Source organism: Typha angustifolia, chromosome 1 (genome assembly GCF_048772165.1).
Source record: "Typha angustifolia cultivar Huaian chromosome 1, ASM4877216v1, whole genome shotgun sequence".
Taxonomy (NCBI): Eukaryota; Viridiplantae; Streptophyta; class Magnoliopsida; order Poales; family Typhaceae; genus Typha; species Typha angustifolia.
Window position 1 is genome coordinate 4,814,601 of NC_133239.1, and position 12,464 is coordinate 4,827,064.

The window sequence follows — 12,464 nt, forward strand, 5'->3', positions numbered from 1 at the left end:
AGTGGTTTAGTTATAGACAAGCTTTGTAATATTATTAAGTACACCTCAACTTGAGGTAGAAGAAACTTGGAAATTCTTTTCAGCTAGGGGATGGTACACAATGTTGGTGAATGTATAATAAAAGTGTAAGCTTTTAGGTATACTTGTTGTATAGAGGGGGTACATAATCATAAAGTTCTTAATTTATGTCTCATTGTAATTCCTATGAGTTTTGTCTGCATCTAGCAATGTAAAAAGGGTCGTCGCACGTTTTATTGTATATCATCTAGCTGTAGTAAATATTTGATTGGTTTATGCACACCGTTAGATGTCTGTTAGCATATTGATTGTGAACATCTAATTGTCGTTGAAGTTATATATATATATATATATATATGATTATAGCATGCATAATTAGAATCTTTAAATATAGTTATTGATATATTAGTATACATTCAATAGTGTGCTCAGATCAACCCCGATGAAATTAGCTTGATCTAATCGTAATTAATGAAGAGTAACATTAATATTTTGCAAAAGCAAAAAAAAAATGGAAACTAAAAGTTCCCTCTATTTTGTTTGATAAAACTTGGGTGCCCTTGTATCATGTATCAATACCATTTTTTAATTAAAATTATTATTACTAATGCGTATCACATCAAATTAAAATTATATAGAGCAAATAAGTAGCACGATATCATATATATCACTAACATGTATTCACAAAATGCAGTAGTACATGATGAGTTTAAGCGAGCAAAACTATTATAGATACGTGTAGTTTTGTAAATCATTTTTCTAACTACTACAGTTAATTTAGCGATCGATTTAATCCTAATTTAGATCCATAATATTTACCCGAATTTTAAAGCATTTCTATGTAAATATCCATTAATTTGAATTGCTTGTCTCATGCTTTAATATTCAATATTTTATTACATGGAGTAAGCTTGTGTGGTAAAAGCTTCCCATTTAATACACCACATATTAATTGCAAGAACAAATCTTATGATCATAAATACAACATTGGAGTGTGATCTAATCTAAGACCCAATGCCAAAACCAAAGTCCTATAGATGATGTGATCCAAAGAAGGGAGCCTTTTAGTACCAAACTCCTATAGATGATGTAATCCAAAGAAGGGAACTTTTTAGTACCATACTCTCCTGTAGTTATAATTGATTATATGGAATCTCCAGGACCCTACTTGTGTAGTTATGACATATATTTATGCAAATTGGCAGGATCTTCTTGAATTCTTTTGTATCTATGTGCATATTTCCTGCACCCTATGGCAAATAAAAAAAAACATTAAATAAAGAATAAAAGAGAATAAAAGGCACAATTAAATTACCTTGTCAACTTGATTAAAAAAGAGAGTCAAAGTACTATTATATCTTCTTATTATTTTAAAACTTGCAAGAAAAAAATTTGATTTGTGATTTGGTCTGATTTAAAAATTATTCTCTCGACCTCTTTACGGTGATGATCAAGTTATAGCGGCTAATAAAAATGTTAAAAGATTTAATTACCCTCGTATATAGTCTGATTTGATGATAGTAGAGGTAGTTTGGGTATTGCTAATAATAATATTATTATTATTAGTTTGGTCATTTGTACCATTAGTTTAAATGGGAGATTTAATAGTTATAATTTAGTATTGAGAGGTGAAATGGTTATGTTTAAATTATAAATTTTGAAATCGAGCTGAATCAAGTAGGGTAAAATATAATTTGACCCGAGAAGAGGTCTTTTAACCTTGAACTGAAACTTTGCCCAAATGATAACCCTGAATCCTTTTTGATTGAGATGCAAGATCTAAACATCAATATCCAAATGACAGAACCTTTAGATGGATAATTTACTATTTTTATTTGCTATCAGAATTAAGCATATAATTAAATCCAAAAAAACTTCTAGAGGAAAGGGGCAATTTTTGCTGAGTGTAGTACAAATATTCTATGCATCTTATGATCTTGAGTACAAATATTTAATACCTTTTATTACCAACTTTGGTACTACAGTAGCAAAGTATTTAAGTATATTGAGGATTATATATATATAGATATATATATATATATATATAATGCGACGATTAATGTGACCTAAACGGTAGAATTTATTTAAGGTTTTTTTTTATAAAAAAAAGGGACAAATAGAGCATAAATAGAAGCGAAACTCTCAGGCTGTCTTAGCTTGGTCGGTTAGTAGCCTGAATGTTGGCCTTAGGAAAATAAAACAGAAAGAGAAAAGGTAATAGAAAGGTTGTGGGTATTCGCGCAGTAGTACTTGTATTTGTATGGGCCTAATAATAGTACAGTTGATGATGTTTATAAGAATTCTAGAATTAGGTTGAATGATTATGGAGTTTAGGTGATGCTCACGAGCTTTAGTGAGTGTAAACAGCATCTCCTAAGCTTCAACAATAAATGAATCATTTGTATGGACCTGAGTAATCCTAGTCAAAACAGGATTTTCATCTTTAGCGTAAGCAGTGAATTCCTAGCCCGCCACATAAGAGCTAATTAAGGAGACACCATCTTTAGTTTGATGGTGTCTTCAAGCAGCATGATCCAAATAGTCAGACTAATTGACCTGCTTAAATCAGGCAAAGCGATTTATGAATGCTTAAGGAGTTCAAGAGTATTCCTAGCAATTGTTTTGAAGAACAGTTGATTAGTGGTTGATTTTTTCCTAGCGATAATTTATTTGTTGCGGACTTTCCATAAGTACCACAAACTATGGGGCAATAGCACAAAGAAAAGCTTCTACTATCATCTTTTTAAGAGTTGCACCTTTCAATAACCACTCACCTTAGAACTAACGCTTATCATGCCCGAAAGCGATAATATTATTATCATCATTAATTGACAATTCAGTAGAATGATATTAACTTAGAAGTTTTTTGAGGCAATGATAGTAAAATACAGATTGAACGACAAAACTCTTTTATTTTTTTAATATTATTTTAATAGCAAGTTCAAATTATATATAAATTTAAATTTCTCTCCAAAACTATGTAGAATAGAAAATTGCCAACTCGGTGCTAGGGCGGCAATTTAATTTAAAAACACTAAAAACTTTTAGCATATTTATCTCACTTAAAATGCTAGAATTTTAAACAAAAAAATTTGGCATTTAGTATTTTAAACAAATAAAATATTTTTTTATTTAATAGAATATTCTCACGCTTATACTAATTTAACCCAAAATATTTTATGCACATATTTATTAAATTATAGGGCTTGATTTATAAATAGTGAAAACATAGGGTGTAAATTATAATTTCTTTAAAAAGCAGGGTGTAATATGCATATTTCTCTTTAAAAGAGAAAAGAAAAGTTGTTACGAGACTGTTACACGGCGTAACGGCGTTACCTTTGCTACAGTGTTTTTCCTATTTTGGTGTCGTTATGGTATCGAACCCATTTCGATTAGTTTAATCGGGTCTGGTCTTCTGTGGCAGAGCCGGCAGCCGGAACCGCGGCTTTATCGGGGGCAACGAAATCCACGTGGCCATATCCACTTCCACTTCCTCTCCACCACTGGACGGCCACGTGGCTATCACGTGGAACGCCCCCCGTCCTGCGCTCCGATTCTCTCGGCTAGGATCGGCTCGGCTCGGCTGACACGCGCTTGGCGCTGGGTGGCATTTTAGCTGCTATAGTGAGACATTAATGTGACGTGTACAGTAGCTCTTAATCATTGCTTCTATTAAGTCATTTATAAAACGAAGGAATTAATGATGGTTAAATGGGAAATTTTTAAATAGCACCCTACATTTTTATTAATAAAAAAATTAATCCTAAATTAAATTTTATTATTATAAGGAGGACTACGACAAAAGTTTCTATAATCGATTTCTTACCTACATATTTATTCTCAATAAGCATATGATCTACAGTCCCCTCTCGCCACGGTGGCAATTGCTTTATTTGAGAGCCTTTTATTAGCTAGTAAATTGGAAAGATCTAATTATACGGTGTTTTGACCAATAGATAATCTCTAGGTAGCCCAACTAAATAAATTTCTTGTAGATGGGGATGCAGCGTATCTGTTTGCCTTCTTTATGTGATTAAAATAATAGGAGGAAGAGAATACGGGTGATGTACCAATCAACTCTAGTAGAGTCGGTAGGTATCTTACTCATAATCAAGGGGGTCATGGGTTTAACTCCAACTCCAAATAATATTATGGAGAAATTATTTGATGGTCAGTGATTTAGTGGTTTAGCTTGGAGGAACAGCTTGACAACGCAATGACTTAAAGTAAGTCTCGACAGCGTATGGTTTAAAGCAATTGTTCTGCAATGCAAATGACTTGAAGCCTAAACTAAGTAGCTAAAAACTTAGTGGAGCCTAAGTATCTCTGTATCTAAAGAGGATTGGTTCTTTATTCAGCCTAAATCTAATCTTCAGACTCATTAATGAAAAAGAAATACTGGTGAGGTACGATGGAGGTACCGTGGTTTTACTACAATAAGATTCGCACGATTAGTTCATAAGATTTTTAACATCATGGTTTTATTAGAATAAGATTCGTACGATCAGTTCAAAAGTACTATTAGATGAAAACATCAACATATCGATCATATATATCTGACAATTTTACGTGAAAAGTAATACACAAGAGCTGAAGAATTTTGGATGAGCACGATCAAAATCATCGGATACATATAATCGATACATTTTATATATTCAAGGGCGCATCTGCTTGAATCCCAACTGGGGTTTTAACCCAAATGTACCAATTGCAGGAGGAGAGCTATTGCCCTCATCTAGCTCATCAATAGTCAATACTGGCGTTTGGTGGAGAACGATCATGAGATCATGAAAACCACTGTTTGATCAGTCATCCTTAAATCCTAGCCGATCAATTGCAGACAGCTATGATCAACTGGTGACTGGTAGCTAGATGGCCAGACGGTACTAATATTCCTCTCTTATGCTTCTCTCTACCCATGGAATTGCTTGTCCTACTTTGGAGGACAAACAAAAATATTCGCTTGAGTTGGTAATCAAACTAATCTATGAAATATTCTTCTCTGGAGCGTAGAGAGTGATAATATCATTTTACATCTATAGATAATATAGCTCAGGTCATCTATATATAACAACTGTTTAATTAAGATAATAAAAGCAAAATATAGGGCATTTGTAATATATATATATATATATATATATATATATATATAACTGAGTAAACTTGGTAATCCAGCCGAGCCGTTGCAACGCACACAGTAGTCGAGCCCAAGCAGCCCCCGCGTGATGGTCATCTAGTTGTGGCAACTGGGCCCCACACCTTGGGTGCTCCTTCTTTATTGTTTTTTCCCATTTCACCCGCGGTAACTTTTAACCACCCTTAAACCCCGACTATAAATTAATCCCCTCCTTGTCCCCCTCCTCCTGGCGCCCTCCCCTTTCAACTTTCCCGAGAGCGCAGGAGCGACCAAACCAAGGAGATCTCTCGCGAGGCGATGGCGGTGCTCCGACCGGCTCCGGTCACCGGCGGCGGGATAAGGCCGGTGAGGCAGCAGCAGGTGTGGCCGGTGGACGACGAGGCCGACCAGGTCTCCCAGCGGCTGGTGGAGGCGGCGGCCAGGGGCGATCGGGCGGCAGCGGAGGAGTGCCTTGGGGATCGCGCGGTGGACGTCAACTACGCCGGGGCTGTGTGGCTCAAGGCGCGCCGAGCTGACGTGGGGCTCCGGGAGGAGGCCGGCGACGAGGTCCGCGTCGCGTACGAGGAGATCCGTACCGACGTCACTCCTCTCTTCCTCGCCGCCCATGGCGGCGATCTCGCTCTCATCCGATCTCTCTTGGTAGGCTTCTCACTCTTGAATCCTCCCCTGCTTCGCGATTTGTTCGAGAAATCTCTGTTTCTGTTCTAATAATGACAGCCTTCTTTTGCTTCGGATCGGAGATTTGGAGGTTTTCGAACTTTTTTTTTTTGGCTACTTTTACTTTGCGTTCGCTACATTATCCGAATGATCATATGATTTACCTCTTTTCTCCCTTCACTTTTCTTACTATTTAGCAGCTTTATTTTGACCGTGCTGCTTAATTTCTAGTCCTCGTTTACCTCGCGATTTGTTCAAGAAGTCTCCATTTCGGATCCAAACGGCGGGTTTCTTTTTCGATCCTGGTTTCGAGATTTTTGAGGATTTCGAATTCTCTTGCGCCAATTTGTTTTCCCTCTCTGTTTTGTTTGATTTCTTGCTATTTTAGTAGCTTTTTCCATAAATCTTATTCAACATATGCTATTGCTCCCTCCTCCAAATTTCAAATTATCCACTGCATGTTTTGGTTACCCATTTTATCTTACTCTTTCCGAACTAGTTGGGCCCATTGTTCGTTCCTTTAAGTTCGTTCCTTTAAGTGAGGGGTTAAGACAATGGATAAATCCTAGATAACGTGACCAATTTCCATACGTATCTTAGGATCTCTCTTCCCCTTATGGAACTCCTAATCCTTCTCACTTTCCCTTCCATGTTTAGCCCTAATTCTTCACTAATTAACTAAAAAAATTAATGGACGACAGAGGTTTGGGTTGACTTATTAAGATCTTATGCAAATCAGACTTGGAATTTATAGTTGAGATGATTTCCGAGGCCTTGAACGACAGTGGAAACTATATAATATCGATGTATCTCCCGGGAAATTATATAATATCACGTGAGTCGCCCAGGTGAGGCATTAAATGGTGTCGTATAGATCTCATGGTACCTGACGATATTATTGGCTTGTATTATGTATATAGGGAAAACTTTATTTAAGATTATCGTGGTCTTTATCCGGGGAACTGGATACCATTTGGTGGGCCGGAGGAACGATTTCTGGGCCTCCACACTCGGATTAGTCGTGGCCCTCGGTGATGGAGATGTTACCGATTCACGCCATTTTATCCTGGTTTAGTGATCTCACGATATCTTCTTCATCATTAAATGCAGTCGCAGAGGGTTGTTGTAATGAAGTATCCTTCACTTGGTACTTCCAGGGTAGGACGGATCTTTTCGGGCTCTAAATTGCATAGAATTGGTAAGTAGGATAAAGCTGGGGATTATAAAGAAGTACCAGATAGCTTCCCAAAGGGAGCACTGGTTGTTTGGGTAGTTGGTGGCGTGCGAACGTCTCGTGTCAGGTTTGCTCACTAGGGAGCAGATCGTCTGTAGCCACGGGTGCAGGGATTTCCTAAGTGTGGAGTACTTGGTAGCACTTCATCATTGGCTGCTAGAATCATCCCATCCCACTGTTAAAAGGTAAAAAGACATTTTAGGGTTTTAAGCATATTGCCACCTAAGCCCTAGCACAGAGGTTATTACTAGTGTTTTCAATTCTTTTGACTAAATTGTCCCTTCAGGTCGCTTCCCTTTCTCTCTTTGGGGAAGTCAAAACATATTAGAAATATTAGCTGATATGCGAAGTTGTTTTCCTGCAAGTTTAATAGGGAAAGGAGTCAACTTGCATAATATATAACAGGAACTATATCCGATTTTATAGACCTGTTAAACTTTTTTAGGTTATAATATTGTCCCTAAACTCTCTAAAAGTTTAAAAGTCACCATTCCGTTAGTGTACCATCAGAAATATTAGGCAAATTTGTTTACGTGATAATTATATCAGACGTAATTAATTTTAAATAACCTAAATACTCTCGTAATCTTTTACACAACCCATTAATTGAGTTAGAATAAAAAATTAATTTTCTTTATTAGTATGTTCAATCGTCTTCCTCACTCTTCATCATACCGCCCTATTCTCTCCCTCCCTCCTTTTCCAAGTTGACGCGTCGCCTAGGAAAGGGAGGCCATGATGAGCTCGCTACTGCGTCGCGTGAGACGGGGAGGCTGTGGTGATCTTGCTGTCATGCCACATGGAAAGGAGAGGCCACGGCGAGCTTACTATCGTCTCCCTCCCACTCACACGCTGCTGCTATCATCGTTCTCTCACTTGTGCGCCACCTGATGTTGAAGGTAGAATGAGTGGAGACGGGAGAGATAAGAGAGTAAGTCAAGAGACGGAGAGAGACAGAGGATAAGTTATTTTCTATTTTAATTATTTTTTTTAAGTTAATAATATTATGATATATTAATTAAGGGTATAGTTAATCATCATTTTTCGTCATTGCAATTATCTGTTTTACTTTGCCTCAAAGTTTAGGGATGGCATTGTAACCTAAAAAAGTTAAGAAGGTCTCTGTAAAAATAGAGTATAGTTTGGGGGGTATAAACGTAATTAATTCTATATAATATAAAGCCCATTTGACATCTAAAAGGTAAAATTTCGATTCATTTAAGTTAAGTCCAGTTTATTAAACACAAAATATATATATTATAATATACAATATAAAAGAAATATTATTTAAACATTTTTAGAAGTTTAGGGTTTCAGATTAATAGGTGAATTAATGGTTAAGTGCCTAAGTGCGCAGTAGAACTATTACTCTGATAGAAAAATTTGCAAACTCTCTCGTCTAAAATAATGTTATGCCAGCTGTCTACGATTTCGTATTTCTCCGGTCCATCGACGATTCCCTTTTTATTTGGCGTATGCGACCCATTTCGGGGGAGCACTGGAGTGAAGGGTAGGAAACGGATGTATCGATCCTGACCGTACGTACGATTTGTCGTACGCCTGCTTCGCTCGCTGTGCTCCCTCATCTCTCCTCTGCGGTGCCAGCTGTTTCCTCCTGCCACTCGTGAGCCACACATCACTCCCTTCTCTGCGGAATCATTAAAGTGGGCTTGGCATGTTTTTCTCTTTCAGGGGAAGCGTCGGTGCCTCCCTTGGATTTTGGCTGCACTCGCCCTCATCGAATGCCGTCCATCTCCGATCCGACGGACGATACTGAGACCATGTAATCAGTCGTCTTATACTAGGGTTGCATTCATTTCCTCATCTCACCTGCATGCGTCGTATCTCTGTTTGCTGTACTCGTATCTTTCGGCACATGCCTTGTTGCTCGATCTCCGAATGGTCTCTTTTCACGTCACCGACCCCTTGCTCTTGCTCTGGTAGTCAGTCACGTCTAACTAGTGGACGGTAGTGTTTCCTACTAACAAACAGAATGAATCATCGCTTCAGTTAAAATGCTTGAGGTGAAAAATTCCAACATGAGGTACCTTATACAGTAAATCTGCAACCAAATTAATATCTATAATCGTCTGACTTGGACTTTGTTATCCTTGCTCATAGGGAAATTTAGATTTATTTTTTAACCATGCAACATGAGTTAAATCTGCTGGCTGACTTGGATTTAGTTATTAACCTTGAATCCAAATCCTTATTTGATTAGTCATATGGATTGAGTTATTCATTTGTTAATATGAGTTGAAATATTGAAAGCGATATAATAATATCACATACTCTGTTTTTATGCTTTTCTTTTTAATCCTTTTCTCTTTCTCTCTTTCTATATATATATACATATATGGTTAATATTTTAGTAATTTCACATCTGTGTACAATATTATATTTTGTATCCGAGGCATCCGTGTCTACATAACTAAGAAAATTAATATAAATACGACTTTGTCACACTCGTGCAACCGGGATCTCAGTCCGTAAGCATAACCTGTTAAATATAATTTGATTGACCAGTGGATAATTCGGATGGCACCGATTTGTATGATTCGACTAAACGGATGGTTTTGTAAATGCAGGCGAAAGGCGCGGACGTGAACCAGAATGTGTTCTTCGGGTACGCGACGACGGCGGCGGTGAGAGAGGGAAGGGCGGAGGTGGTGGAGCTGCTGGTGAAGGCCGGGGCGTCGCAGCCGGCGTGCGAGGAAGCCCTGGTGGAGGCAGCGATCCACGGCCGAGCACGTCTGGCCCACCTCCTCATGGGCTCCGATCTTGTCAGGCCCCACGTCGCCGTCCACGCCCTCGTCACCGCCTCCGCGCGTGGATTCGTCGACGTCGTCGATGCACTCATCAAGGTACTTTGTTGTTAATTCACTTGCTCTCCGGTAATCATATTAGGGGTGTTTTGGGACCGTTTAGTCCCATACCGCTTAGCAAATATCAAGAATAGGAGAGACGGTTGGCGTCTCCCCTTACAGGGACGGGAACAAGCCTTCGGGCTTTTCCTGTTATCACACACGGTTAAGGCTACCCGCTTCGGCGGATCTTACCCAATTTTTTATTTATTTATGTTTGTAACTTATATTAACTATAAGGAGGAGCATTCAGATAATATCTTTGAATGCTAACCAAACTGTTAAAATTAGTTGTTTTAACTCTCGAATCCGTATAATTTCTGTATACAGTGCGGGGCTGATACCAATGCCACAGACCGCATGCTGCTTCGCTCGTTGAAACCATCGCTCCACACGAATGTCGATTGTACTGCTCTCGTCGTCGCCATCGTTTGCCGCCAGGTTGCCGTCGTCCGAAGGCTATTGCAGGTATCACGCTTGATCGATTCTACTCCCATGTTTCCCTTTGAGCTGGCTTATTGCTTATTGATACCAAAACTTCATCCTATCTCAATCAGGCTGGTGTAAGAATTGACACTAAGGTGAGATTAGGTGCATGGTCATGGGACATGGCCACCGGTGAAGAGTTCCGTGTTGGTGCCGGCCTTGCGGAACCCTATGACATGGCGTGGTGCGCGGTAGAATACTTCGAGTCCACCGGCACCATTCTCCGACTGCTCCTCCACCACCACTCTCTAAACGCTCTCCACCTCGGCAGGACACTCCTCCATCATGCAATCCTCTGTGGCAATGCCCTCGCTGTCCAAGCCCTCTTGTCTTCCGGCACTAACTGCGAGTTTCCTGTTAAAACCAGCAAGAAGAACGAGTTCCGGCCGATCCACATGGCTGCACGGCTCGGCCTGGCGGAAATTCTACAAGTGCTTATCGATGCAGGGTGCGATCTGGATTCGAGAACTGAGTCCAGCGACACTGGTGCAATGCTCTGTGCGCGTTACAAGCATGAGGACTGCCTTAAAGTTCTTGCATCTGCCGGTGCCGATCTTGGACTGGTCAACTCTTGCGGTGCCTCCGCGGCCTTGGTTGCCGCCTCGAACCGGTGGAGCACCCCCTTCGAGTGTACGATCATCGACGTAATTCGTTCCGGTAAAATCCCTAAATCGAGCGATCCGGCCGTCTTCTCTCCAGTGATGTTCGCTTCTCGGTGCGGCGACGTGGGAGCCTTGGAAGTAATTCTAATGCAACCGGAAGCTGACATCAATGAGCAAGATGAGAGTGGGTTCTCCCCGGTAATGATCGCTGCCAAGGAGGGCCACGTTGACGCCTTCCGCTACCTCGTCTTTGCCGGCGCTGACGTCAAACTGAAGAACAAACGCGGGGAGACGGCGGTTACACTCTCGGAACTGAACAAGAACAGGGATCTCTTCGAGCAGGTGATGCTCGAGTTCGCGCTCGAGAAGGGCGGCGCCGGAGGATTCTGCGCTCTGCATTGGGCCGCCCGACGTGGAGACCTGGCCGCCGTGCGCCTCTTGGCGAGCAAAGGCTGCGACGTGAACGTCCCCGACGGAGACGGATGCACCCCATTGATGCTAGCCGCGAGAGAAGGCCATGGGCCAATGTGCGAGCTATTAATCTCCTACGGCGCTAAATGCGATACCAAGACGCCGAGAGGCGAAACCGCGCTCTCCCTCGCGAGGGCGAACGCCGGGTCCGGCAACAAAGCCGAGGAAGTGATCATGGACGAGCTCGCAAGGATCTTGGTCCTAAAAGGAGGGCTTGTGATGAAGCACACAAGATGCGGCAAAGGATCGCCGCACATGAAGTCGCTGAGGATGATCCCTGTGGCTGGGGTGCTGCGGTGGGGTAAGTCGAGCCGCAGGAACATCGTGTGCAAGGAGGCGGAGGCCGGGGCGAGCTCGGCGTTTCAGAGGAACCGGAGGGCGAAGGGGGACGCCTACGAGCCGGGGATGTTCCGGGTGGTGACGCCGAAGGGGAGGGAGGTCCATTTCGTTTGTGACGGAGGGAAGGAGGCGGCCGAGTTGTGGGTCAGGGGGATCAGGCTTGTGACGATGACGGCATGTGGTAGGAGAGGGTGAGTGATGGTTGGTTAGTTAGTTAGTTAGTTAGTTAGTGGGAGTTCTTGTTTGTAGAGTGGAGTGTTGTAAAAAGGGTAGTTGGGGAGGGGGAGTAGAGAAGGACTGGTGGTGATGTAAGGTGTAGATGCACTTCTATCTCGAAGTCGGGCTTTCGTTTGTTTTTGAGGATTTTGAATGCTGTATAGTTTGATGTTAGCTAAAAGTTGGCTTGGGTGCCCATGTTATTATTCTAATTAATGTTGTGGAATTATAAGAATAGAAGTATAATGAAACGGGAGCATCTCGACTCGACTGCATAAGCCCAACTTTTTAAAAGAGAAACGAGAGAAGAAGCTTCTACACCCGTATTCGAGGGAAGAGTGCATTCATTATATGTAAATAAAGTTATTCCCCAAGAACCTTTTCGAACGTAACCACGTCTCTTCTATCAATGTGTATCAGATCAGATGATAGGATAC

At 40.9% G+C, this 12,464-nt stretch overlaps 1 protein-coding gene and 1 non-coding gene across 2 annotated transcripts; both read left to right on the forward strand.

Moving 5' to 3' along the window:
* The first annotated feature begins 5,398 nt into the window (after positions 1–5,398).
* On the forward strand, positions 5,399–12,270 carry LOC140763977 (uncharacterized). Its single transcript, XM_073102415.1, has 4 exons — positions 5,399–5,797; positions 9,638–9,913; positions 10,244–10,381; positions 10,471–12,270. The coding sequence occupies exons 1-4, from the start codon at positions 5,456–5,458 to the stop codon at positions 12,004–12,006; spliced, it is 2,292 nt and encodes a 763-aa protein (XP_072958516.1). The 5' UTR covers positions 5,399–5,455; the 3' UTR covers positions 12,007–12,270.
* LOC140767843 (U6atac minor spliceosomal RNA) lies at positions 9,995–10,119 on the forward strand. The gene has a single exon (XR_012105629.1). It is a non-coding gene; the product is annotated as a U6atac minor spliceosomal RNA (small nuclear RNA).
* Positions 12,271–12,464: the final 194 nt, after the last annotated feature.